Source organism: Schistocerca gregaria, chromosome 3, assembly GCF_023897955.1.
Source record: "Schistocerca gregaria isolate iqSchGreg1 chromosome 3, iqSchGreg1.2, whole genome shotgun sequence".
NCBI lineage: Eukaryota > Metazoa > Arthropoda > Insecta > Orthoptera > Acrididae > Schistocerca > Schistocerca gregaria.
Window position 1 is genome coordinate 529,847,891 of NC_064922.1, and position 27,037 is coordinate 529,874,927.

At 38.2% G+C, this 27,037-nt stretch overlaps 1 protein-coding gene across 1 annotated transcript in view; it reads right to left on the minus strand.

Annotated features, from left to right (window-relative positions):
- Positions 1–3,910: 3,910 nt before the first annotated feature.
- The window catches only part of LOC126355934 (ATPase family AAA domain-containing protein 5), a 112,464-nt gene continuing 89,337 nt past the window's right edge, over positions 3,911–27,037 (minus strand). The window contains exons 8-12 of the mRNA XM_050006506.1: positions 26,164–26,302; positions 25,864–25,937; positions 25,280–25,457; positions 11,479–12,391; positions 3,911–4,564 (exon numbers count right to left, since the gene is read on the minus strand). Of these exons, the coding sequence (XP_049862463.1) occupies positions 4,306–4,564; positions 11,479–12,391; positions 25,280–25,457; positions 25,864–25,937; positions 26,164–26,302 (1,563 nt within the window). The 3' untranslated portion in view covers positions 3,911–4,305. The remainder of the gene's footprint in view (positions 4,565–11,478; positions 12,392–25,279; positions 25,458–25,863; positions 25,938–26,163; positions 26,303–27,037) is intronic.

The window sequence follows — 27,037 nt, forward strand, 5'->3', positions numbered from 1 at the left end:
GCCTTTGGGGACGACAAATTCCTGTGGGGCTGAGAATTTTGGTGGAAAGGTTAACAACAGTGTTCTGGGATTGTCTTGGCACTGGATTTAGTGGATTTTTGGAAGGGCATTTAGGGGGATGTGCCAGATAAAAAGATTAGCTAGAAGGGCATGGGTTCTATGAGTGGTTGATGAGGAGGAACATTGTGGGTAGGATAGGGATTATATAGTGATGCCCCAAGGTGGCAGTAGGATGTCACTAAGACAACTTATGGAGGTAGGGCCTGGAACAATCTTCTAGATGTTGGACTGCAAAGAATTCAACTTCAGATACGTGATGTATGTAGTGGGGATTGGATGGCAGCAGTATCTTGCAGAGAGAGTGGCGGTGCTTCAAGGAAGCCTGTGCCATGAAGATGTGTTTTTGGAGTTTTGTGAGGGGTAAGGAATGGTGGAATGAGAAAAGGAGAATATCATTGTGAAAGGGTGGGTGTGACACAGTGAAAGGAATTTTTATTGTTAGGCCCTCACTGTGGGGGATTCCATCGTTAGTGCAGTGTTTAAAGAACATGATGTAGGATTTGGTTTTAGTCAGCGAAAAGGGTACTTTTCTGAACTGGTGCACAAAGATAGAGAAGGGGTGATGCATGAAAGATGGATCAGGGGTCCACTGAGGTAGGGATGGCCCTGGGGAAACAGGAAGTGACATAGCAAATGGGTAAATGGAAGTGTTAGGTGGTTGAGAGGGGAGCTAGATAACACGAAAATACCCACAAAAATACATTAAAGTAAATACAAAAGGTACACAAATACATACAGAAAATGTGGGGAAAAAAGGACAGAATAGTGATATACAGAAGAATGTACATGTTCGGATAAGGTAAGAGGGTGGCAGGGGATCGTTCGGCTTCACTTAGCACACACCAACAATCCATACAGTTATGCAACCGTGTTCTGTGCACTGATGAGACCATAGTGTGACTAAGCATGTGTGGCTTGAAAGGCAAAGAAAAAACACAGGAAAGAAGAGAAAGTGTGGACACTGAGTAATGTTATAGAGAAAAATAACAAAGGAAAGCATTATCATGTTGCGGGCTGAAAGAAAAGCCGTTAGCCAAAATCAAACAATGTAAAGTCCAGGTTGGAATATCAACAGTTTTATGAAAGGCATAGATTACTACTCTCTGTAAATATGACACCTTGTGTTGCAGACAGGCACGATGAAAAGACTGTTGCATATAAGCTTTCAGCCAAACACTTCTTTAGAAAAAGAGAAATGCACATATTCAGACAAGCAAGCACACCTCAAACACACAACCATTACATCTGGCCACACTGCAACAGCCTCAACCGATGGTAGCCTAATGTTCCCACCCAACTGTCTCAGCTCCCTCTCTCCTGTTGCCTCTTCACAATTCACCTCCCCAAGTCCTCTATGTGCATTGCTTTCTGCTCGCACTTTCATTAGTGTTTTCCCCCTTCTCTGCTCCTCTCAATTCCACTCCTTGTTTTCCTCCCTTCTCTCCCTTCCCCACAGCCTCCTGACACTGCAACTGTCAGCCCTGCCTTGCCACAGCTAGACCCAGCATGCTCCGCCAGGCAGTGTCGATTCCTTTTCCCCCATCCATTCTCTGCTACCCTTCCCATTCTGGATTGTTGCTCCATTTCAATGCGTTTCAGTTGCAGGCTGGCAGGAGTGGCCAGAGGTAGCAATCACATGGGTGATATGTGCTTGCTTGCGTAAATGTGTGGACAATTCCTTTTCTGAAGAATGTTTCATATGTAAGACACTTTTAATTGCGCCTATCTGCAACTCAATGTGTCCTCTTTAAAATGGACGCACAGTGGACAGACTGTGATAGGAATTGGCTGTGACCTTTCAATTTTGTGACTAATACTAATAGTAACACACAACATAGTACTGAGATTTAGAAATGAGAAACATGTTTGCAGTATATAATAACAGCAATGGTAATACTTTCTGGACGCGCACACACACACACACACACACACACACACACACACACACACACACACACACACACACACACAGAGAGAGAGAGAGAGAGAGAGAGAGGGGGAGAGAGAGAGGGAGAGAGAGAGAGAGAGAGAGAGAGAGAGAGAGAGAGAGAGAGAGAGAGAGAGAGAGAGAGAGACAGTGTTGTGTGTTTATACTTTCACCAAAGCTGTATTGTCATATCACAAACAGAAATTCCTGAGGTACATTATTGATGAAATAGCTTATAAATACAAACATCAAGTTGTAAGATTTTCTCCTTATCTCTGTTACTTTAAAGTAATCAAACATATATAAAAGAAAGTTTTATTACTGTCAAAAAGAAAAAGCCTTTTTAACTGACTGTTCTTGATGAAACATTGTAATTCTGTAACTGAAGCATGCAGACATCATTGTGTTCATGACTGCTAATTTTCAATACTACATGAACAGTTGAAAGTCGTGTTTAGTCCTGTTACAGCGTCATTGGTCACGTTTTCATTATTCTGCACTACTTCTGTTTTGTTTATGTGCAAACACAGCACTCCTCCAGTCTATTGCAGTAATGTTTTCCCTGCAGTGAAGCATCTGTTTTTCAAAGTCCAGTAACATTAAATGCTTATACAAGAAAAATATTATTTTCTGCCTATGTTTCATACCTTTTTTAAAAGTTTATTACTAGAGAAAACCAAGAATCAGTATTTCAGGACATGGAAAATGTTACTGAAATGTACTGGAGGAGTGATCCATTGCGTCTGAAAACAGGTAACTCACTAAGCATGGGATAATTGAATTATCCTCAATGATTGTGTAAAGGAACTAATCATTAATTTCAGCTGTTCAGATGCTTCTGAAAATTAGAGTGATCATCAACAGAAGGATGTCTACCTATTTCAAACCAAGACAGATTGATTACGATGGTTAATCATAAAAAAGAATTAACTCCATTAAAATAAACACATCTTTTTTATTTTTATAACATACCTCTCCTCTGCATCTATGAGTTATAGTAAGAGGGATACAAAGGCAGTCTTGTAACATGACAGTCATATTTATGTATCTCATAAATAATGTAATTCAGGAATTTGGGCTTGTGTAATTATACTTGTTTCAGTACACCATCAAAAATAACTTGCTGTTATCAATAGCACTGAGCGATATCTTTGTCTCACGAGTACACCAGGAACTTATCCTTAACAATGTTTTGTAATTCATTCCGTAATCAGGGCATGGCATGCATGATCATCTGAGAAAATAATTCTGTCAACTTTGCCAGTGGAAGTGCGACTTAATTTCGTTTGTTGTCAGTCCAATCTGTCATAACAGAATGGCAGACATGTAGCCTCATCTTTTCAGTCTAGACGAAGTTCTTCTCTTCATGCAGAAATCTGTGTCACCACATGGCCCCAGCAACAATTTGAAACCGAGACCTACTAGTACTCAGAGTATAGCGAATCTCTACAACAGTGATAAATATGTACATAATGACAAAATGAATACTTTCGGAAGGAAAACAGGTTGTTTCCCAGAACATTTTTCCTTGCTCCGTTTCTGAAGACATTACACTGCTGGTTCACTTCCCTTACTAACCTATAATTTTCTTTTGAAAGTTAAAAAAATAACAAATTATGAAAGTACACTGCACTACCTGAAACACTGTTCTTTCATGTTGTGGCACACTGATAAGAGCACACAGTTCACGTGTAACAACGAGACAATTGGAGGAGTTCAGTTCCAAGGTTTGAAATGTCAACTAACAAGTGATTTTAATCTGACTATATTGCCAGATGTATAGTGTATAGTAATGTATTTCTCCTCAATACATTAAAAACACTTTCTATGCTGGGTAATCTTATTTAGAAACCTGTTCATGGCTGTATACAATATAAGAAAAGAAATGGTATGTTATTGATATTGCAATAGGTCAATTACAAGTATGTAACAAACATAATTTTAATATCTGTAAGTAACAGATTACACCTTAAAATCATCCTCAGGTACATGCTTTCATGATCATTTTACATCACTGCTGATGAGACACAGATATAAAAGATTTGTACAAAAAAGATTTGCCATATATTTATAAAGCTATTTGGTCCCTCTAAAAGAATGTGCAGTATATAAAATTATTTTACAAGCACTTATCCACAATTTCTTACAGTAACATGATGATGTGCATACATTTTACTACAGGTGTCGAAGTTCATGAATTACCTGTTGCTTCAGCCCATAAAACAAACTATTAAAAACTTACAAAAATATGATATACAATAAAAATTATTTCACAAAATAATTGCACTTATCCTGAATTTACTTCACACAGTGAACTATTAATTATTTAAAACTGAACAAAGAGCTTTACATGTTGCAATATCTGCCGAGGTACCGAGATCTTTCAAATAATGAAAGTAACGTTGTCGGCACCTTGTTGTAGCCATTTGCTCAATTCTTAAATGACTATCTTGCAAGCGGCTCATGCTACGTATCAGGGGGCAATAATCTGTAGACATTGCATTTCGGCTCAGCCAACATGATTGTGGAACAATATCCCACACGGCAGAACTGAGAAAGTGCTCTTCAGAAATTAACCTGTAACAGTCAACAAACAAATTTTACAAACTGAAGAAGAAACATATCAATTACAAATTAAATGCCGAACTCAGCTGCTTCCCTCACCAAAACTACCTAGTAGTATGAAACAAGGTTCTTAATTTTACAAAGAAATTTCCAATAATTTATGCCCACAGCATAGCACTATATGGGCATGAGTCATGGACTATGGCAAAACCGGAAAAGAATAGAACTGAACCTTTTGAGATTTGTCATTGCAGATGGATCATGAAAATTAAGTGGACTGATAAGAAAGGAAAGAGCTGCTGTAAATTATCAGCAAGAAAAGGAATATCTGAAAATTACTGAGTATAAGAAGGGACAGGATGACCAGACATCAAAGGATTACTTCCATGTTGCAAGAGGGAGTTCAACTCCTACTCTGAGATGAAGATGATAGTAAAGAAAAGGAAATCATGATTGACCATATCTTACCAGTTAGAAGACTGATGGGAGGTTGACACACCCAAGAAATGGTACCTTGAATTTTTCTTTTATCGCAAAAAATCTCTAAAGTAGCTATCTCCTACAATACCTTGCAGAACACTTATTCAAGTTAAAAACATTAATTGAAACATCCTACTTTTCCAACAATTCATATTTTTTGGCTCTACAATGGAATCTTTTGCTCAGAAAATCTCTCTTACCAGTTGCTGCCTGATAAGCAACTGTATTTGTCATCTACTTACAAGTTTCATTCTGAAAATCTATCTGCATTTAAACATTATTCCACAGTTTATATAATGTAAGGAGAAAAGGTTCACACACTGTGAAGATGAGGCAAAAAGTTCACACACTGTGCAGCTGAGGCACTGAGCTGTAGGCAGGTGCATAAACATGACTGAAATCGTTGCTAAGCTTTCAGACAATGTCCTTTTCAGAGCTAACTAACAAAAACATAGGAGTACAGTTACCTTGCCGCAACAAACTGGCTTGTGGGTATTCAGGCTCAGCAGGTATACTGAAATCAGTTAAAAGGTTGCACAATGGTAACCTACTGATTGAAATAGTGATTCCTTCACAAAGCAAAACAGAGTGATATTGACCTGATTTAATTCTCCCACCATGGCAAATTTAAGCAATATACAGAAACTAAACTGAACAGAGTTCTAGCATCCAATGGACTTCTTATATGATTTTACACCAAATTTCCAGCTAAGTTAGCCCCTCTTAATTATAATCTACCACAAATCCCTCAAACAAAAAACCATGCCCAGTAGTTGGAAGGATGCACAAGTCACAACTGTCTAAAAGAACATAGCGAAACTGATCCCTATGACTACTGTCCAGTACCATTGACATAAATTTGTTGCAGAATCTCAGAAGGTACTCTGAGCTCAAACACAATGGGGTATCTTTAACAGATTGCCCTCTTCCAAGCCAACAAGCAGAGATTTTGAGAATGTCAACAAAGTGAAACCCAACTTGTGCTTGTCTCACATGACATACTGAAAGCTATGCATTAAGGGAGGCAGATCACTGTAGTACTTCTTAATTTCCCAAAATATTTGACTCAGTACCATATCAACTTTTGTTATCAAAACTATCACTGTGTGGGGTGCCCAGCAAAATTGGTTAGTGGACTTAGGATTTTTTGGTAGAGAGGATGCAATATGTTATCAGGCATGGAGAGATATTGATAGATGTAGAAATAACTGTGTGTGCCCCAGAAATGAACGATGTTCATGTTGTGTATTAATGACCTTGCACGCAAGGTTAATAGTAATCTCACACACTTTGCAGATGATGCAGTTATCTATAATGAAGTACTGCTGAAAAAAACCTGCACAAATATTCAGTCAGCTCTGGTAAGATTTCGAAGTGGTGCAAAGGTTGACAACTTGTTTTGAATATTCAGAAATATAAAATTGTGCACGTCATAATATAACAAAACAATGTCCTATGTTACAACATCAGTGATTAACAGTTATAATTGGTAATCTCACACAAATACCCAAGTGGAACACTTTGTAGTGATAAGAAATTGAACAATAACAAAGTTAAAGTAGGTGGTAGACTTCAATATATTGGCACAATACTAGGAAAATGCAACACTCTACAAAGGAGATTGCTTACAAACCCACTCATGCAACCCATCCTAGAACATTGCTCTACTGTGAAGGACCCATAGCAAATACTACTAAAAAGGTACACTGAAAGTACACATAGAAGGGCAGCATGAATGGTCACACAGGTTTGATCTGCAGGAGATTATCATATAAACGCTAAAGAAATTGAACTGGCAAATACCTGAAGGTAAGTGCGAAATTCCCCGAGAAAGCCTACTTACGAAGTTTTAAGAACCTGTGAATCAAATACCTAATAACTCTTAGACAGAGAGGTAGTCTCTGACATGTACGACGCACTGGTTTCCACAGTATGGATGTAGAAGTAGAGGCAGGTGCACATGGGTCTCTGCGTGAACAAGTATTTCCCTAACATATTGCAGGCTGGAGAACGATATCAAATAAAACAAGACACAGTGGTTTGTGTGGTGGTGTACATTATCAATACACCAGGCAGACCGCATCCTGAGATTGGAACTTAACCTTGAGATGGCCTCGCCAATCCTCCTGTTGTACACCCTAGAAGCACCACTGATACGGCATTATGAGAGAGAGAGAGAGAGAGAGAGAGAGAGAGAGAGAGAGAGAGAGAGCGCAAGCATTGATCCCACCCAGTTTGATAGAGTGGAATGTCCGTCTACCAGCTCTCCTGCGAACTTTTCTGTACCACTCACTTTGAAAGTGTTCCATATGATGAACTAACTGCTGCCCTAGAGAAGTACTATGATGAACAGATAATGAGGCAGCTGTGCATTACAAAATCTTTAATTTGTGGAGGCAATCTAATCACACTAATAAACAGTGGGTAGCAGATTTACATAGCCTTACACACTACTGCAAATTTAAGTGTGAGTGCGGACATTACTATAGTGATGTCATGATTAGGGATGCCACTACTCAGAATGTGTCAGATCCTAACGTGCATGAATAGATTCTTAAATATCCTGAGCCTAGTTTGCAACAGGCTTTGGAACTACTTGAGCATCAGGACTCATATGAAATGATTCCACTCCTATCTGTGTAACACACAGAAGCAGAACACAGGTTGTGCCTGTAGTTCACTTACCACGGCACATAAACATAAAACAGACCCAATGTGCTCGGCAGCTTAGTAGCAATGTTAAATCTTGCCCTTAATGTTTCACAGCACACAGGTGCCAAGAATGTGCCTGTTGTAACAGTATTGTCATTGTTGCAAGAATGGTCACGTTCAAGCTGTCTGTCTGCAAAACAGCAAATGCAATAAGCACTCTGCACATTCTCAAAAGTCTCAGTCGATGAATGTCAATGTAGTTTTTTCAAAGCCATGTACTGTCTCGGAGGTTGCACAGCACAAATCAAGGGCAGCAGTGACGAAGTCAGATCCTTCTTTCATTCAATTTCAGGTCAATAAATTTTTTGTCATTTTACAGATTGGCAATTGTGAAGTATGCATGCAGTTAAAACACTGGTGCATCAGTGACTTTATTGAACAGAAATACTTATGAAGTTTTAGGCAAGCCTAAGCTACATTAGTCAAGAGGCAACTCTTTCTAATCATGACATTCCTGTGCTAGATATTTGCAGCCTACCAGCCATTTTTCGTACTATCATAAAAACAGTTTCATTTAGTGACAGTGAAAATATTTTTGCCATGGAATATTTTGATTCGTTTGGGATGCACACTCAAGATGATGTTCTCTCTGTGAACTCTTCTGTACCTGTGGACAGGGTAGTTAAACTTTGTGATGAATCTAGTGATATTTTTCTCGATGGCACATGCAAAGCTACTAATTTTGAGGCTCAGATTACCATGAAAAACAATGCACAACCATAATTTTGTCACGCAAGGCCAATCCCTCAAGCTATCAGAGATCAGGTGGTGTAAGAACTCCATCTTGACAGGACAATGGTGTGATTTTCTCTGTCATAGCCAGTCAGTGGGCATCACCTTTAGAGTTAATAAAGAAACCTTCAGGCAAAAAACACTTATGTGTAGATTTCAAGGCAACAATAAATCCACAGACTGTGATTTTTTCCTTTGCCACAACATAAAAAAAAAAAACTTTATGCACGTCACTTCCTTTCCGGAACTGACCTTATTCAAATTTTTGTAATCAGTGACCACAAGGGGTTATTTCAGCTTTTCAGGTTGACTTTCGGTAGTGTGGTGCAGTATCACTGAACCATCACGAGAAGATTGGCTGAATTTATTGTCCCATTGAAAAATCAACTGCATAAAATAACAGCATGACAACATGTGAAGTTTTGTAGAATGTGCTTTTATCGTCAGAAAAGGAGAAGAAGACATTTTCAAAAGCTCTCCTTATTTAAAAATCTAAAAGCGTTTGTAGGTGTAGAAGGTACACTGAAATCAATTATAAGGCTGCACAATGATATCGTATTGATTGAAATGATTGTAAGTCATACATCGGATCTTTAGAGCACAAGCATACTTTGAGCGGATAATATACAATATGATAAACGCATCACATTTGATTGCAGTAAAGGAGTTATCTCATTCTTTGATGTATGGTCATCTGACATTAAAGATAAGTAGGAAAATTCCTTAATTGAAGTTCCCTCTACATCTGTTGACGACTCTCCATTCACTAGAATACAGTGCTTCATCCCTACCTAATAATCTTAGCCCAGTCACAGATTTCAATTAATATCCCATACGATCATACTGTTGATGATAAGCTTAAATGTGGTATTGAGTTCAGATGCTTTTCAAAAACTAAGAAATACTGCAACCACCTGGCTGCCTTGATTCAAAGCCCTCACAGTACGTCATGTGAGAAAAGTGCGAGTTGGTTTCATATGATCGATGTTTTCGGAATCCATTCTGGCTGGTATGGAGTAGATCATTCTGTTTGAGGTACCTCATTATGTTCTAGCTTAGAGCATGTTTACATTATTTTACAATAAACTGATGTCAAAGATATTTGATAGTAGATTTGTGGATAACTTTTTCTGCCCTTCTCATAGAGGGATGTTGCCTTTGCTTTCTTCCAACCACCAGGCATGATTTTTTGTTTGAGGGATCGTTTGAAGATTATAGTTACAAGAGGGGGAAACTCCGCCACAATTAAGTATAAAAATTAATAGCAATACTTCCCATCTAACAGTTTTTTGGAGTTTTCTTTACCTTCCATATAATTCACATAACTCAATACAGCCACTGTAACTCCGTCTCTTCTGCTGTTCTAATCATTCCCACACTTAGTTCCTCCAACCCTGATGCCTTCTATGTTCTTCAGTGCTTCCACAACTTCTTTCCATATTACATTTTCTCCTGTTTCCAGTTCATCCTAGTATCTTGTCTCTTCTGCCACTGCTCCGTTTGGATTCAGAAAATGATAAAAATGAGTCCTCCATATCCTTTCGGGTGTCCTCCGCATCCTCCATCTTGTTCCCATCTTTATCAACCATTTTTACCTTCTCTTCCATTCCGATTCTCCTATTTCTGGTCATTTCATGCACTATTTTCTTATTTCTTTTACTATACTGTTCTGTCATTATGGTTCATTTTCCCACCCACTTTCTCTTTCCCTTTTAACCACCATTTGTACCTTCGTCTCCCGCTTTCGATGTATTTTGTTGAATCATTCTTTACATGCTTTAATTTAAAATAGCTTTCCTTGTTTCAAAATTCTGCTAAGGTATTGCTCTGTATATCATCCAATTACTAGTTGTTCTACATGCCACATACATTAGTTGCTTCTGCCAGCACCCTACTAAACTACTTCATTCTTCTTCATCGGTATGCAGCAAACCCACCAGGTTGCCCTTGCCCCCCCCCCCCCTCCCTAACACTGTTCATTTAACCATTCTACATGATTTCATCATTAAATGGTTCAAATGGCTCTGAGCACTATGGGACTTAACTTCTGAGGTCATCAGTCCCCTAGAACTACTTAAACCTAACTAACCTAAGGACATCACACACATCCATGCCTGAGGCAGGATTCGAACCTGCAACCGTAGCAGTCGCGCGGTTCCAGACTGTAGCACCTGGAACCACTCAGTCACCAAGGCCGGCCATTTCATCATTACTCTACATGCAATCAACCACCTTTTTTTTTTTTTGACATATCACTGATATACAGTGTACCAAATAGCTTCCTCTCTTGTCAGACCATTTATCATTATCAAATTTATTCCATCTACTTCTTCTGTCAGTCCATCTCTCACAACTATGGGCCATGTCCAGTAAAGGCACTTGTAGTGTCCAAAACAATCTTTGGGTTCAGTAACAGCTCTGCTGTTGCATATTTCCGACTTGGCTTGACAGCCTCCGTAGCGTAGCGTTAGCATTACCGCCTATCATGCAGGAGGCCCGGGATCGATTCCCGGCAGGGGAATGAGTGTTGTGTGTACTTCATCGACATTTTCATTATCATTGACTCGCAAGTCGCCGAAGTGGCGTCAACTAAAAAGGACTTGCAATGCAGTGGGCAAACTCCCCCCCCCCAAATGGGGCCTCCCAGCCAACAATGCCATACGATCATTTCATTTCAGTCTCAAACTACCCTCTAACTTTGTATATGTATTCCAGCCTCAGATTGTGTATCTCTTAGAACATTGTAACAGGATCAAAATAAGTGTACACCGTACTTCAAACTGCCATGTAATATACAGATAAAAATATAAATATTTAAATAAAATACACAAGTGAAATGTTGACAATACTAAACTTTCGAAAGACATATTTAAATATGATGAACTATGTACTGAAATTAATGCAAGGAACAATAAAACTGAAACACTTGCGCAATAGTTTCATGGGACAGTTAACTGCTTCAAAATTCCGCTTATTCTTATGTTAATTATTAAGAAACATACCTGACAGTTTCATGAGAAGGCAAAACATGATTGTATTTCTGAGGATCTAAAATATTTAGATCCTTTATGCAAGCAGCAATACTTCTTTCAGTTAAACAGTGTGCAAGTGACGGTAGCTCCAAGGCTGAAAATTCTGTTTGGTCTTCCAGCAATGAGGTACTGTCCTGTGGCTTTTGATCCCAGCAATGCATTTTAAGTTCTTGATATCCAGACTTGCCTCTGCATTTGTCAACTGTGAAATTCATTACGTCTACAGATGATAAGCTGTCCATCAGATCCGCCATAGCTTTAATTACTTTGTTGCTGCATTTATTAGGGGTTTGTATATTACTGTTTTGCACACGTTCACTATCACAGCTGACATGTTTGTCATCCTCAACGCTGTCAGCCACGTCAAACCAACTTTTTTTCCCTTTATCATCATCTGCTGAATCTGAATCATAGTACAAAAATGTGTCACATTCTTTTTTCTTTGGTTGTTTGTTTCCACATAGCAATACCTCTCTACGTTCCCTTAATTTTACCTGTGGTAGTCCAAGCAGAGGTGCTAAATTCCACCACACACCACAGAGATTCAGAGGGAAAGGTATATTCAGTTCATGGGACAAAGAGTTATTGCAGTTTGTGAATAAACAAGTACAATTCGCACTCTCTTCTGGTATTGTTACTTCTTCACTTAATGAGCTCCAGCTAAGGTTTGAATTATCAGCACTTTCACTGCAAACCACTCGATGCAACGAATCATCATTATTAACGCAATCAAATGGAAAATTTTCTCCTCCTGAAAGAACCCAAAACTGCAAAAGCATCATAGACTTCCGGATGTCATAATGGGTGAACTCCAGAACATTCTTTATTGCAGCACTGCTGACTCTTACTCCTTCTAATAAACACAACAGCTGTAGCCAAATATCTGCAACAAATTAATCAAAGTTCTCAATTAATTTTACTCTGTAAGGAAATGTAAGAGATCTGCTTGCTGGAAACATCATATGAAACAATGATGAAATAGAAGACATAACATAAAAATTAATAAATAAAAACTTCACTGAATATTATGAGAACTACGTACAGTAAAGCAAAGCATGGAACTGTTAAATCACTTTAAGAAACACATAACCTATGGATTTAGTGATCACAATCCAAAAATTTCAAAAGATGTTTACAACTCTTATCTCAACATTTAAATGAATGAATTAAGTTTTGCTTCTGTTCAGTGTAATAGAAGCACTATTACATACAGGTAGGAAGGGACACCTATCACTGTTTTCCACACAGATCAACTTTTACATTTACATCTTGTTTTTCTTCTTTCTATTTACTTGTTTCCAGTTTACACAGTCCCACATTTTAGTATGGAAAGCATTTTTCTTTTTGTCATGTAAGTACTTATATTTGTTACATTATCTTTTTACAGTCACTCAGCATCCATTTGATACATCACTATCATTTGAATTACTGTCAACCAGCCGAAGTAACTATTAGCTAAATGTCTATTCAGCTCTACAATGTGTTCAAAGTCAATGCTCTTCCTAAGTACACTGAAAAGACTTAATTATGTAATACACATATGTAAGTATCTAACACTGCTCACTAAATAGAGGTGGTGCTGACTAGCCGTCAAGCGTATAGGATAGACAGGAAATTGCTTAAACTTTCAAACTGTTTCTTCAGCACATCCTCACAACACTCTTCACCTCTCATGAGGGGACAGATAGTGCATTTTACCCTTACCTATCTCTATAGACCAAAGGCAACTGTCCATGTGCACATTCCCTGGAAGTTAGGGTGTATGGTAAGCTTTTCAGCATCTGCTAAAATGGTATGAAGCAGTCAGTCTGTTTATTTGATGTAGTATTATTCCACTTGAGTCAGTATTTTCTTTCTTCAAAGCAACCATGTGGAATTTAACGAAGTAATAACTAACTTGAGACATAAATATGTGAATACTATTTGTGTATGCAAGTCGACTGAATTCTAGCTCTACAAAGGAAGTATATTTATGAAATAATGATATAAAATACTCAGATTCAATTAGAAACTGTTTCATTCAATGATGCCTATCCATAAAACTACATTTACTTAACTGATACATGAAGAAGAGGAAGGAGGATATAGACCGAACATGTCTCATGGTAACAAAAATAATCTTTCTTTTAATTTACATCTATGGTCACAAATTTTTTGTTAAGTGATTACCGGGGTCAGTCTATAACGACCATCATCAGATCTGTTTTATAAAAACAAAGTCCTAATGTACTGCATCCTTAGTGGTGTAGCCGAATGTTAAATGCAAAATCAGCACCAGCATCATCAAATATATATAAATAACATCATATGCATAAGTCATGTTGTCAGTAGCAATACCGTTAAAAAAAAAAAAATAAAAATAAAAATAAAAAAAATAAAGGTGCTACCGACAACATGACTCGTGCATATGATATGTGTGTCTATATATATATATATATATATATATATATATATATATATATATTTGACGGTGCTGGTGGTGATTTTGCATTTAACGTTTGACGATGTCTCTAAAGCTGCAGCACATTAGGACTTTGTTTTTATAAAACATATCTGATGATGGTCATTACAGACCGAAACCTGTAATCTGTTAACAAAAAGTTTGTGACCACAGACATAAATTAAAGGAAACTTATTGTATATACGGGTCACTGTTTTATTCGCGACAATGTCACAACTTGTGAGAAAAATAATCATTGTTATTCATGTACCTCGAGGGCAAGTCTGTCCAATAATGCTGACCATATTTGGTATGATGCTGAAGCAAGGAGAGAGCAAACCACAGGTCAAACAAAATAACAGTAAAACAGGAACATAGGAGGAATGAAGATGGAGATGGAGATGATGGAGATGGAGAGCCAGCCATTGCAGGGTGTAAACATGGATGACAATAAAAAATTCCCAGATCTCCCTGTTAAAAACAAAATTCTTGTTGGGTCTAAATACACTTTATCCTGGATGAAAATAAACTATACCCGAAGTGAAAGCAAGTTCTTCAATGCTAAATAAAAATATACTTTCACTCAGAGCTGTAAAACTCGCCAGTCAATGACAACAGATATTTAGGGCATAGGTTGCATGATGTAGTCAACCAGCAGCAACACATTGTAAAGTAATGTGAACACACACAAAAAAGTTAATGGTTTAAATTAATATACATGTAGTATAGCCACCAGAAAAGCTAGTCTTACACATATTATACTGCTGTTTATTTCCAAAGGTGTGATTAGGCAGGATCCTATGTGCACAGCATAGATTGCAGCGGCTGAATACTTCTGACAAGCACGGTTATAAATTTCACTCTTATGAAACAAACATTTCATGGGTTACCTAGCAGAATAAGCAGAATACACGTTCCACAGAGCACTTTGACTTTTGCACAGAAAAGCCAGTTACACATTAAGTTGTTCAGGAACAAACTTCGTACTTTCTTTTTAAAGATTCTATTTGCTATCATTATTGCATAATTTGTAATTTACGACAGAACTAAAACTTTCAAATCATTTTTTGGAAAGAAAGAACATATTAATTTAACAAAAATTCAAAACCAAAAGAAAAGAAGAGAAAGGGCAAATATAAAATATACTAGTGACCTGTCCCAGCTGCACTTGGGCAACACTAAGGATTTACAGCTGGACGAATTGGCTGGCATGGCAGTGATTTGTTCATGATCCACTAATAATGTGAGTTGTGCATTGGCGTCCATGGCCAGTCATATGTCTTTTGGGTGGTCTGGTCATGTGTCTTTTGGGTGGTAGCGCTAGCCCACTGCAAGTATCGAAATCCATACAGTATTCCCAACACTAGCCTTCAAATATTTAGAGAAAAATATAGGGGGGGGAGGGGACTAACAATTATAGTTTAACCAATTTGCACCAACCATTTATATATGTGAACCTTCCTCATTAATCAATGTATCTATCATTAAAAACTGTATGAAAACGTCTATAGCAGTTCCTGAGATTAGTGTCCATATACAGGCACAAAAAGACAGTGAGGGACTTTAATTTATAATATTTGTAGAATGAGAATGTACACAAAGTGTATATATGCATACACGATTAAAAAACCCTAGATTTCCCGGTTAAAAATACACTTTTTCCCTCAGGTCAAAATACCCTATACTCCAGGTAGAAGTACATTTTTTCTGTGTTAAGTGACAATATACTTTCCCTCGTCACTGGAAAACTTAGGTCCTAACAATAGTAAATGTTTTATACATTGGGGTATAGCTACCTGGTATTTTAGGAAACAAAACCCTGCACAAACCATGTGTTTTGGAAAGATCTTTAATGCAAGGCAACATGTACACTGAATATTTTTATTTTACGGAAGTATAAATATAAATTATACCATAAACAGCAAGGCAGCTTCCGAAGTATTGATATGGAGATGGCGATGTGCTTTTGTCAGCCAGTCATACCTTACATCACAGATCTCACCAATGACAGCAGATATTCAGGGCATAGGACACGCAATGTAGTCAGCCAATAGCAACATTACTGTTAAGTAGCGCGAACACACGAATATGAGAAGTTAATGGTTTAAATGAATATACATATATCAGAGCTACAAGTTTTAATATATAATACAGGTATTTTTTGAAAGTGCTATCCATTAAGATATATCAAACACAGATGTGCCAGTGAAATTTTAAATAATGCATACATGGCTAGTCTTCTGGGCCCGAAATTTTTCTAAGTGGCTGGTCCCCAAAGTATTAAGGGTTGAATGGCAGTCAAATGCTCTGTGACTGAAGAAATTCATTATACATTCTCACTCATACAATAATTCATCTTGTGTAAATGGAACGTTACTTCAGAAGTCATGCTTCTCAAACCACCATTCCCAATATTTTTCCGTAATCTGTTAGAAATGAAAAGTTGTGACATCACATTCATTAAAATCAGTCTGTTGGTAAGAAGTTTTGCATAGTCTCGTTCTAAAACCTTTGACACTTCTGACACAGATGTTCATGTGTGCTACATCAGTTCTCAAGTAAAAATTCCTGGAATTCTAAAAAAAATACCCGAATGTTTCCCAAATGAAAAAAATTCTCATGTTCTCCACAGATTTCCTGGTTGTGTCTTTTGTATGCACCATGATGTACGGATCAATTCTGATAATAATAATTTCACAGGGCTCAATGGGCTGGTGCAAGTCTCTAAGCCGGACATCAGCTACCCAAGTTACACAACAGCGAAACGTGGAAACCAAACCATGTTTCGTTACTGGCGAATCTCCATATCACTGAGGTGAATGCTGTGTTACAAAACATACACAAAAATTCAGAGATAGACCGGGATTCAATACCATGACCTTTCGATTAACCAACAGCACTTTATCCCTCAACTGCTAATCCTGACTCTTATTCACCTTTGAGAAAAGGAGACCTATAGTTTAGTGTGGAATCAAAATGATGTTTCGCTTCTGACGAGTATCCATACCACTGAGCGGTGAATGTTAGTGCGAAAAATCTGTGGTAATTCAATACCATGACCTCTTTGTTTTAAGACACACATTACACTGCTAGACTACCAGGTCAGAATCTGAGTCTGCTCTAGCTTCATTATGCTCTGGAGCTGCGAAGCTGTACTGCTAGATGGAAACGCCACCGTTTTCACAGCACCAGCGGACCTTAATTCATCATAATTCACTCAATTCTTATGAAATATTTCTAATTTGCATACGCAAAATCTTCTTCGTGAAACTATCTATTAGTCAAAACTGGACCAAAATCCCCTGCAATTAGCCCATAGATACAGACAGAAGTTAGCAGGGGATGTAAATGTATTTTTCATGTACAAAGATACAATAGCTTCAGACAATGTTTTCAGTTTAAATTTAGCCAAAAAACACAGTAAGTTAAGTCCGACAAAAGAAAGATAAGTTGATCAAAGACAAAATAGTGAGCCACATAAAATAAAATCATATCTTCATGATACATCAGTGACACATCTTTGAAAGATGACCATTCGCACATTCATAGTAGCTCTGACCAGTGATCAGGTAGAGCTTTGTTATCTTAATTTGCACAGTACCAAAAGGAGGGATAAATATTAATATTTCATAGGGTTCAGTCTTAAAAGGGAAAAGGTTTAATGTTACATTAAGATACAATATAGTATACAATACTGAAAGGGTAAGGCTAGAACATAAATCAAAATGTGTGTCTTTTATCTACATATCCATCTACATACATTCTTCACAAGCCACCATAAGGTGTGTGACATAGGGTACCTTGTAAATCACTCATCATTTTCTTTCCTGTTCTACTCAGAAGTAGAGCAAGGGTAAAATCACTTTATATGCCTCAGTAGGAGCCCTAATTTCTCATATCTTCATGGACCTTATGCGAAATGTAAATTGTTGGCAGAACAATCATTCTGCAGTTAGCTTCAAATGCCTGTTCTCTAAATTTTCTCAATACTGTTCCACAAAAAGAATGTCTTCTTTCCTCTGGAGATTCTGATATGAAATCACGAAGCATCTCTGTAATATTCGCAGGTTGATCAAACCTATCAATAATGAATGCAGGAGCCCGCATCAGATTTGCTTCGACAGTTTCCTTTGATCCGACCTGGTGGGGATGTGAAACACTAGCAGTACTCAAGAAGAGGTCACACTAGTGTTCTGTATGTGATGTCCTTTACAGATGAACCACAATTCCCTAAAATTCTCTCAATTAACTGAAGTCTACTATTTGTCTTCCCTACTACCACCCTATGTGCTCGTTCCATTTCATGTCGTTTTGTAATGTTATACCTAGATATTTAACCAACACTGTTGTGTTAAACAGCACACCACACATCCTGTATTTGAAGTTCACAGCATTGTTGTTCCTACTCATCTCCATTAATTTACATTTTTGTTACATTTAGAGCAAGCTGCCATACATCAGACCAACTACAAATTTGATCTAAGTCATATCGTATGCTCCTAGTCACTCAGTGATGACATCTTCCTGTACACCACAGCATCATCAGCAAACAGCCGCAGAGTGCTGTTCACCCTGTCCTTCGAATCATTTATATATAGTGTGTACCATTTATCTTAACCACCCTAAATAACTACTTGTCCAGATGCAAATTACAAAATGTTTCAAGCAAATGCTCTTTAGCCATCAGGAGGACATCAATCAGCATGATTGCTTTGATAGTAGCTTTGTTTTTTGCAAAGATATGAACAGCGGGATGGCTTTTTTAAATGGCACCCTGTATTTTTTTATTCAGTAATTCATTTCCTCTCCTAAAGACCTACTCAAAAATGCATTACAGTGTACAATTTACTGAAACACAGCATTATTAATTACATAACACAAGACTGGAGTTGATGCCCCCAGTGCTTAGTGCAGATACGCAGGGTAATGAAACAAAATACATGTGCAGGCATTGACAGAGGACAAATGTAAACATAAGTAGAATGCACACCCGTCATTCTGTCAACCATCATCAGTTAAAGAGTTGTGTGAGTAGAATGTATACCAATGAAGAGAAGGTAGAAATGCTATTCATCTATGGAGAATGTAAGTTAGCAGAACAGTAACTGCAATACTTTTTTCTTATGTACGGGTACATTTAGTACAGTAATTTAGTCCTTTTAAATACTGTTGTGTAAAGTAGGCATACAGTAAAGTCTCTCCTTCCTAGAAATTGTTTTATTTTGTTATTGTTGTTGAAGGTAGGCAAAATGCTACGCAGGCTGAAGAACTGTACAGAGAGCGATATCCTGAGAAGAACCCACCTTCCCAACGGATGTTTTCTCATCTTGTTGCAACACCTCAGCAAACGAGAAGTTTCAACCCACAACAATGCAATCGTCATAGCACTCGCACAGACGAGGCTGCTGAAGTTACTGTTCTCACTTCCATTGCTTTGAATCCACATGTGAGCACACGAGAGCTTGAACATGAGATTGGCATTCCTAAAACCAGTGTACACCCTATTCTCACTCGTCACTGGTTCCATTCTTACCATGTACACCTACATCAAGAATTGCATGGGAATGACTTCCAGAATCGTGTACAGTTCTGTCAGTTGGCACAGCAGCAAATCCTTGCCAACCCAAACTACTACTCCAATGTTCTATTTACCGATGAATGTTCCTTCTCAAACAAAGGACAGGTAAATACAAGGAACATGCATTATTGGTCCAGCGACTAGCCACGATGGTTTAGACAAGTGGAACATCAGCATCAATGGAGATTTAACGTCTGGTGTGGGATGCTTGGCACTACAATTATTGGCCCTTATTTCATGCCAACTTCCTCAGACGAATGCCAAGTTCCTCCTCTTCTTCCACCAAGAACCAGAATGCTTACGTGGTATCAACTCGATGGATGTCTAGCACACAATGCCTTAAATGCACGTCGTGTTCTGAACCAAAGATATCCTGCCAGATGGATTGATTGAGGAGGACAGTTACTTGGCCTGCTAGGTCTCCTGATTTAAATTCTCTGAACTTCGTTCTTTGGGGATGCATTAAAGACATCGTCTATCGCGATATTCCAACTCCAGAGGACATGCAGGAGCACATCGTGCTTGCTTGTAATTCTCTTCAGCAGGCAACACTGGAAGCAGTAAATAATTCTTTCATTCAACGAGTGCACCAGTGTATTGGTGTACAGGGTCAGTCACTACTTTTAGCACCTTTGAATGTTCTACTCCTGAGCAAAGGTACAGGAGAGTCAAAGTCAATTTTGTGTTAAGTAATTCATAACATTGTGTTTCAGTGAATGGTACACTGTGATACATTTTTGAATAGGTGTTTAGGAGAGGAAATGAATTACTGAATAAAAAATACAGGGTGCCATTTAAAAAAGTCATACCGCTGTTCATACCTTTGTAAAAAACAAAGCTGCAATGAAGGCAATCATGCTGATTGATGTTCCCCTGATGGCTAAAGAACAATTGCTTGAAACATTTTGAAATTTGCATCTGGACAAACAGTTATTTAGGGTGGTCAAGTTAAATGGGACACCCTGTATATAGAGAATAAGAGCGGTCATTATCACACTTCCCTGCGGCATTCCTGATGATACTCTGGTCTCTGAAGAACACGCGGCTGCCGCAGACAATGTAATAAGTTCTATTATTCAAGAAGTCTTAAGAGTCATTTAGATAACTGTGACTTATTCCTCATGCTTGTACCTTTGTTAACAGTCTGCAATGGGAACCATGTCAAATGCTATCAGGAAATCTAGGAATACAAAATTACTCTGTGACCCTTCATCCATGGTACACAGGGTATCACGTCAGAAACTGGCAAGCTAAGTTTCACATGAATGATGCTTTCTAAATCCGCATTCATTTGTTGACAGAAGCTCTACTGTCTCACACAAATATACTATATTCAAACTGAAAATACGTTCAAGACTTCTGTAGCAAACTGATGCTAAGGATATTTGTCTGTAATTTTGTGGACTCATTGTTTTAACCTTCTTGTATACAGCACTCATCCTCACTTCTTTTTCCAGTCACTTGGGATCTCGTTCTTGGTGAGAGATTCGCGACAAATCCAATCTAAGTAAGAAGACAACACCATAGAGTTCTCTCTGAAAAACCATTTGGCCTTCCTTTCACTGTCTTCGGTTGCCACACCAGACTCATCAACAAGTGACTGGATACAAACCTTCGATCTGCATAGTGAGTTATGCAGGACAAGAATTTTCTTGGGTTCTCAGCAAGATCTATTGGAAAGGTATGGTGGTGGTGGTGGTGGTGGTGGTGGTTGTAAGCATTTTATGCACCAATCTTACTGATAAATGAATTTCTAGGAACTTTTGCCTGTTATCATTCGTGCATTCATTTTTGAACCAAGTGTGCAACAGTCTCCGCTTCCTCAGTAAATTTTGAATTTTATTATTAAAACACGCTGGATCTTTCCTGTCATTAATCCACTTACTTTGTCACCGACTTCTCCGGAGCATGGTGTATAAGGGGCCATTCAAAAAGAAATGAGCTGGAGGTGTAATTACAGAAACCAGTACCTCTATGTTGGAAGTATTGATGCTGGCTGTTGAGACACTTGTCCCACTGTGACTCAAGGCAGTGAATTGCTATCTCATAAAATTCCCGGGGCTGTGATGTTATCCAGTTTCACATGTGCACCTGGACGTCATCGTCCAAGGTGAATCATTTACCCCTCAGAGTCATTTTAAGGGGACCAAAAATGGCATAATCACAGGGAGAGAGGTCTGGACTGTATGGAGGTTGGCCGAGAACCTCCCATTTGAATTTCTGCAAGAGTACCGCGACTGTGTTGGCCATATGAGGCTTTGCATTGTCGTGGAGCAGAATGACCCAACGGGTGAGATTGCCTGGTTGTTTTGATCTTATCGCTTGGTGAAGGGTGGTCAAGGTTTGTGAGTAATGCTGGGCATTCATTGTTGTCTCATACTGCAGGAAGTGAATCAGAAGATTACGCCACTTTTGGTCCCTTTAAAAAGGCTCTGAGGGGCAAATGATTCACCTTGGACGACGATGTCCAGGTGTACGCGCGGAACTGGTTAAGATCACAGCCCTGGGAATTTTTTGAGATAGCCATTCACCACCTTGAGTCACAGTGAGACAAGTGTTTCAAACAGCCAGAGTCAATACTTCTAACATACAGATACTGGTTTCTATAATTATGCCTCCAGCTCGTTTGTTTTTGAAGGCCCCTTGTTCAATCTGTTTCAACTTTGCCCATTATTAGTATACATCCATAATGCTGTAACTAAATGATTAACTGAGAAAGAAGGAACATAGTTGTGCACAAGAACTGGAAAAAGAGAAAAGAAGAAGAAGAAGAAGAAGAAGAAGAAAGATAGATAGCAGGAGAGATGAACATAGATTTATTAGCAGGATTAGAAGTAGTACACAACAGACTCAAAATCATTTTGAAGACTGATGATGCAATTATTATAAAGAAGGAAGATTATGGTCATTAGAAACAAAATACAACCTCTGATTGGGGAAGGAAATCAGTTGTGGCTTTTTGAAAGGAAACATCCTAGCAATTGCCTTAACCAATTTATAAAAACCACAAAAGGTCCATTGGAATTTGAACAACCAGTGTCACAAATGAAAATGTAGAGTCTAACCACTACACCACAACTGTAAGAACAAACTGTCTTGTGATGTAAACTTACAATTATTGTGACAATAACTGAGCAACCGGACTTTCTGGGCACAACCAAATGTATAATTTACATTACTACATCTACATGACTACTCTGCAATTCACATTTAAGTGCTTGGCAGAGGGTTCATCGAACCACAATCATACTATCTCTCTACTATTCCACTCCCGAACAGCGAGCGGGAGAAACGAACACCTAAACCTTTCTGTTCGAGCTCTGATTTCTCTTATTTTATTTTGATGATCATTCCTACCTATGTAGGTTGGGCTCAACAAAATATTTTCACATTCGGAAGAGAAAGTTGGTGACTGAAATTTCATAAAAAGGTCTCGCCGCGACGAAAAACGTCTATGCTGTAATGACTTCCATCCCAACTCGTGTATCATATCTGCCACACTCTCTCCCCTATAACGTGATAATACAAAATGAGCTGCCCTTTTTTGCACCCTTTCGATGTCCTCCGTCAATCCCACCTGGTAAGGATCCCACACCGCGCAGCAATATTCTAACAGAGGACGAACGAGTGTAGTGTAAGCTGTCTCTTTAGTGGACTTGTTGCATCTTCTAAGTGTCCTGCCAATGAAACGCAACCTTTGGCTCGCCTTCCCGACAATATTATCTATGTGGTCCTTCCAACTCAAGTTGTTCGTAATTTTAACACCCAGGTACTTAGTTGAATTGACAGCCTTGAGAATTGTACTATTTATCGAGTAATCGAATTCCAACGGATTTCTTTTGGAACTCATGTGGATCATCTCACAATTTTCGTTATTTAGCGTCAACTGCCACCTGACACACCATACAGCAATCTTTTCTAAATCGCTTTGCAGCTGATACTGGTCTTCGGATGACCTTACTAGACGATAAATTACAGCATCATCTGCGAACAGTCTAAGAGAACTGCTCAGATTGTCACCCAGGTCATTTATATAGATCAGGAACAGTAGAGGTCCCAGGACGCTTCCCTGGGGAACACCTGATATCACTTCAGTTTTACTCAATGATTTGCCGTCTATTACTACGAACTGCGACCTTCCTGACAGGAAATCACGAATCCAGTCGCACAACTGAGACGATACCCCATAGCTCCGCAGCTTGATTAGAAGTCGCTTGTGAGGAACGGTGTCAAAAGCTTTCCGGAAATCTAGAAATACGGAATCAACTTGAGATCCCCTGTCGATAGCGGCCATTACTTCGTGCGAATAAAGAGCTAGCTGTGTTGCACAAGAGCGATGTTTTCTGAAGCCATGCTGATTACGTGTCAATAGATCGTTCCCTTCGAGGTGATTCATAATGTTTGAATACAGTATATGCTCCAAAACCCTACTGCAAACCGACGTCAATGATATAGGTCTGTAGTTAAATGGATTACTCCTACTACCCTTCTTGAACACTGGTGCGACCTGCGCAATTTTCCAATCTGTAGGTACAGATGTATCGCTGAGCGAGCGGTTGTATATGAGTGCTAAGTAGCGAGCTATAGTATCAGCATAATCTGAAAGGAACCTAATCGGTATACAATCTGGACCTGAAGACTTGCCCGTATCAAGCGATTTGAGTTGCTTCGCAACCCCTAAGGTATCTACTTCTAAGAAACCATGCTAGCAGATGTTCCTGTTTCAAATTCTGGAATATTCCATTCGTCTTCCCTGGTGAAGGAATTTCGGAAAACTGCGTTCAATAACTCCGCTTTAGCGGCACAGTCGTCGATAACAGTACCATCAGCACTGCGCAGCGAAGGTATTGACTGCGTCTTGCCGCTTGTGTACTTTACATACGACCAGAATTTCTTCGGATTTTCTACCAAATTTCGAGACAATGTTTCGTTGTGGAACCTATTAAAGGCATCTCGCATCGAAGTACGTGCCAAATTTCGCGCGTCTGTAAATTTTAGCCCATCTTTGGGATTTCGCGTTCTTCTGAACTTCGCATGCTTTTTCCGTTGCCTCTGCAACAGCGTTCGGACCTTTTTTGTGTACCACGGGGGATCCGTTCCATCTCTTACCAATTTATGAGGTATGAATCTCTCAATTGCTGTTGCTACTATATCTTTGAATTTGAGCCACATCTCGTCTACATTCGCATAGTCAATTCGGAAGGAATGGAAATTGTCTTTTAGGAAGGCTTCTAGTGGCACTTTATCCGCTTTTTTAAATAAAATTATTTTGCGTTTGTTTCTGATGGATTTGGAAGAAATGGTTTTGAGCCTAGCTATAATGACCTTGTGATCACTAATCCCTTTATCAGTCATGATGCTCTCTATCAGCTCTGGATTGTTTGTGGCAGGTTTGTGCAACATTTAGCTGTAAATTAACTCTTCTGCTGGAGAGCTATGAGTATTCCTCCTACCATCTCATGCTCAACATCTATAACTTTAACACGAAAAAAACCTGTCCCAATTATTCTGCAATATTTTTTTCCTCTACTTCACAATGTAAAGCATGTTTCAAGGTTCCTTATCTCTTTTAACTGTCATCTAAGAAATTAAAGAGAGCAACAGACTAAAATTTATGCGTATTTTTATTGACCTTGCTCCTTTTACTGAATCAACTAAGTGAGTGAGTTTTATGTTCTTAAGGTCAGTTTTTTGACATTAAATTCACTGCATTTTTGCTGTGTATTATTCAATTCACTGACATATAAACTTACTTAATATTCTGGATGGAGCAATATCATATTTTAGTACGAGATGTTTGTCTACAAGACGTGTGACTTGAAGACAATTTTCATCCGTTGCAGTGAAAATAACTGGGCGTTTCGAGGTTGTCACAAGTGTAGACAAAGCAGAAACAAATCCTTCATCATAGTCATCAAACACAATATCCACCTGAAACAATTATTTCAAAAATCTTACACTGTGACACAAAAGCAGTAAAGATATTCTATTTAAACACTGTTTTTTTTAATGCAAAGACACATATCAATCCAAATGGAAAATATGACAGCAAGGGCAGGGAGTGGTCATCAGATGTTCTTAATTGCAAATCAAATGCAACAATACATAAAAAATGTCTTTAGGAGTATTTTCATACAGTTTAGAATAAATAACCCTCTTACAGGCCATTCTCCTCCTTTCTCATTTCACAACAGATGATCTAAAATGAATTTAACGAAATTTTCAAAAGCAAAGTACTTTCAGAACTAAATACAATGCAATGATCCTGTTTAAACAGGAAGTTTCATTTACATTTACAATATGTTAACATTTATTAAGAATAAAAGAACAAACTTACTTCTTCAACAAGAATCAAAGACATTTCTTTCTTCATGGACCTTTCATTTGAGTCTGTTTTTGAATTACCCTTTCCTGAAAATAAGAAGGAATTATCACAAAAATAAAATTTTAATAAAGAAACCCTGGGTGAAAAACAGAACTTTTAGAGAATTACAAAACAAAGGCCATCAAATAGCAGCTATGTCTTTCACATGTCATATCTGTTGTTACTTTTTGTGCTTCTAAGATATCCTGGTAATTTTTAATGACAGTCAAGATTGAACAGCTTTATAAAAACAAAATATTTATTTTGTACAACCTCTTTTGAATATTTTTGTTATTGTTGATTGATTGGAATCAGCTCCAGGTACTCCTATTCTATGCGACTGTGTTGCCTCCTGAAGATCTGCAAGGATTCGCTTTCCTGTCCTCCTGCTGGATGCATTTATTTCCAAAACCTGCAGAAACAACTATCAGTTAAAAATGTTTTCTAATAAGGATCATAGCAATAGTTACTAAGTGAAGCAAGAAATTTGGCAGAAGGTAAAGTGGATGGCTGAGGAACAGACTTGGAATTGTATTCTGCAGACTTGACTTCACACATTTATTTCTATTCCAGTTTAACTCCTAGCACCTAATTATCTATACCTTCTTCCTGCAACTTCTGTAAAAGCAAATTGTGCCCTGGACAGTTTGCACAAATTTCAACACTAGGTATACGTTCAAGTACTTTTACAGTAACAGATTGAAGAAGATGATGACTATATCACTACCTCTAAATCACAATAGTCATATCACACTATAAGATTGTCCAAAGCTCTTAGTAACACATCTAGAGCTCTATTGGTAGAGGTTTTTTGAAAGTGATGAAGAACAAAATATTTAGTGAATCACTCTACTTACGTAAACTATACACTTGCATCACTATCCTGTTCACTCAAGGGCAGTTTTTCAAGTATGAAAGACATGCCAGGGTGTATATATGGACGAGGAAAAAAAATTCCCGGATTCTTCTCGGTTAAAAATACACTTTCTCCCGGATGAAAAATGAAAATACACTTTTCCCATGTTAAGTAACAGTATACTTTTCCTCAGAACTTTAAAACTTATCAGCCCTTTCAATGGTTGTGGTTTTATACACTATTGTAGAATGGTGCAGCAACATGTACACTGCATATTTCATGTTACGAAAG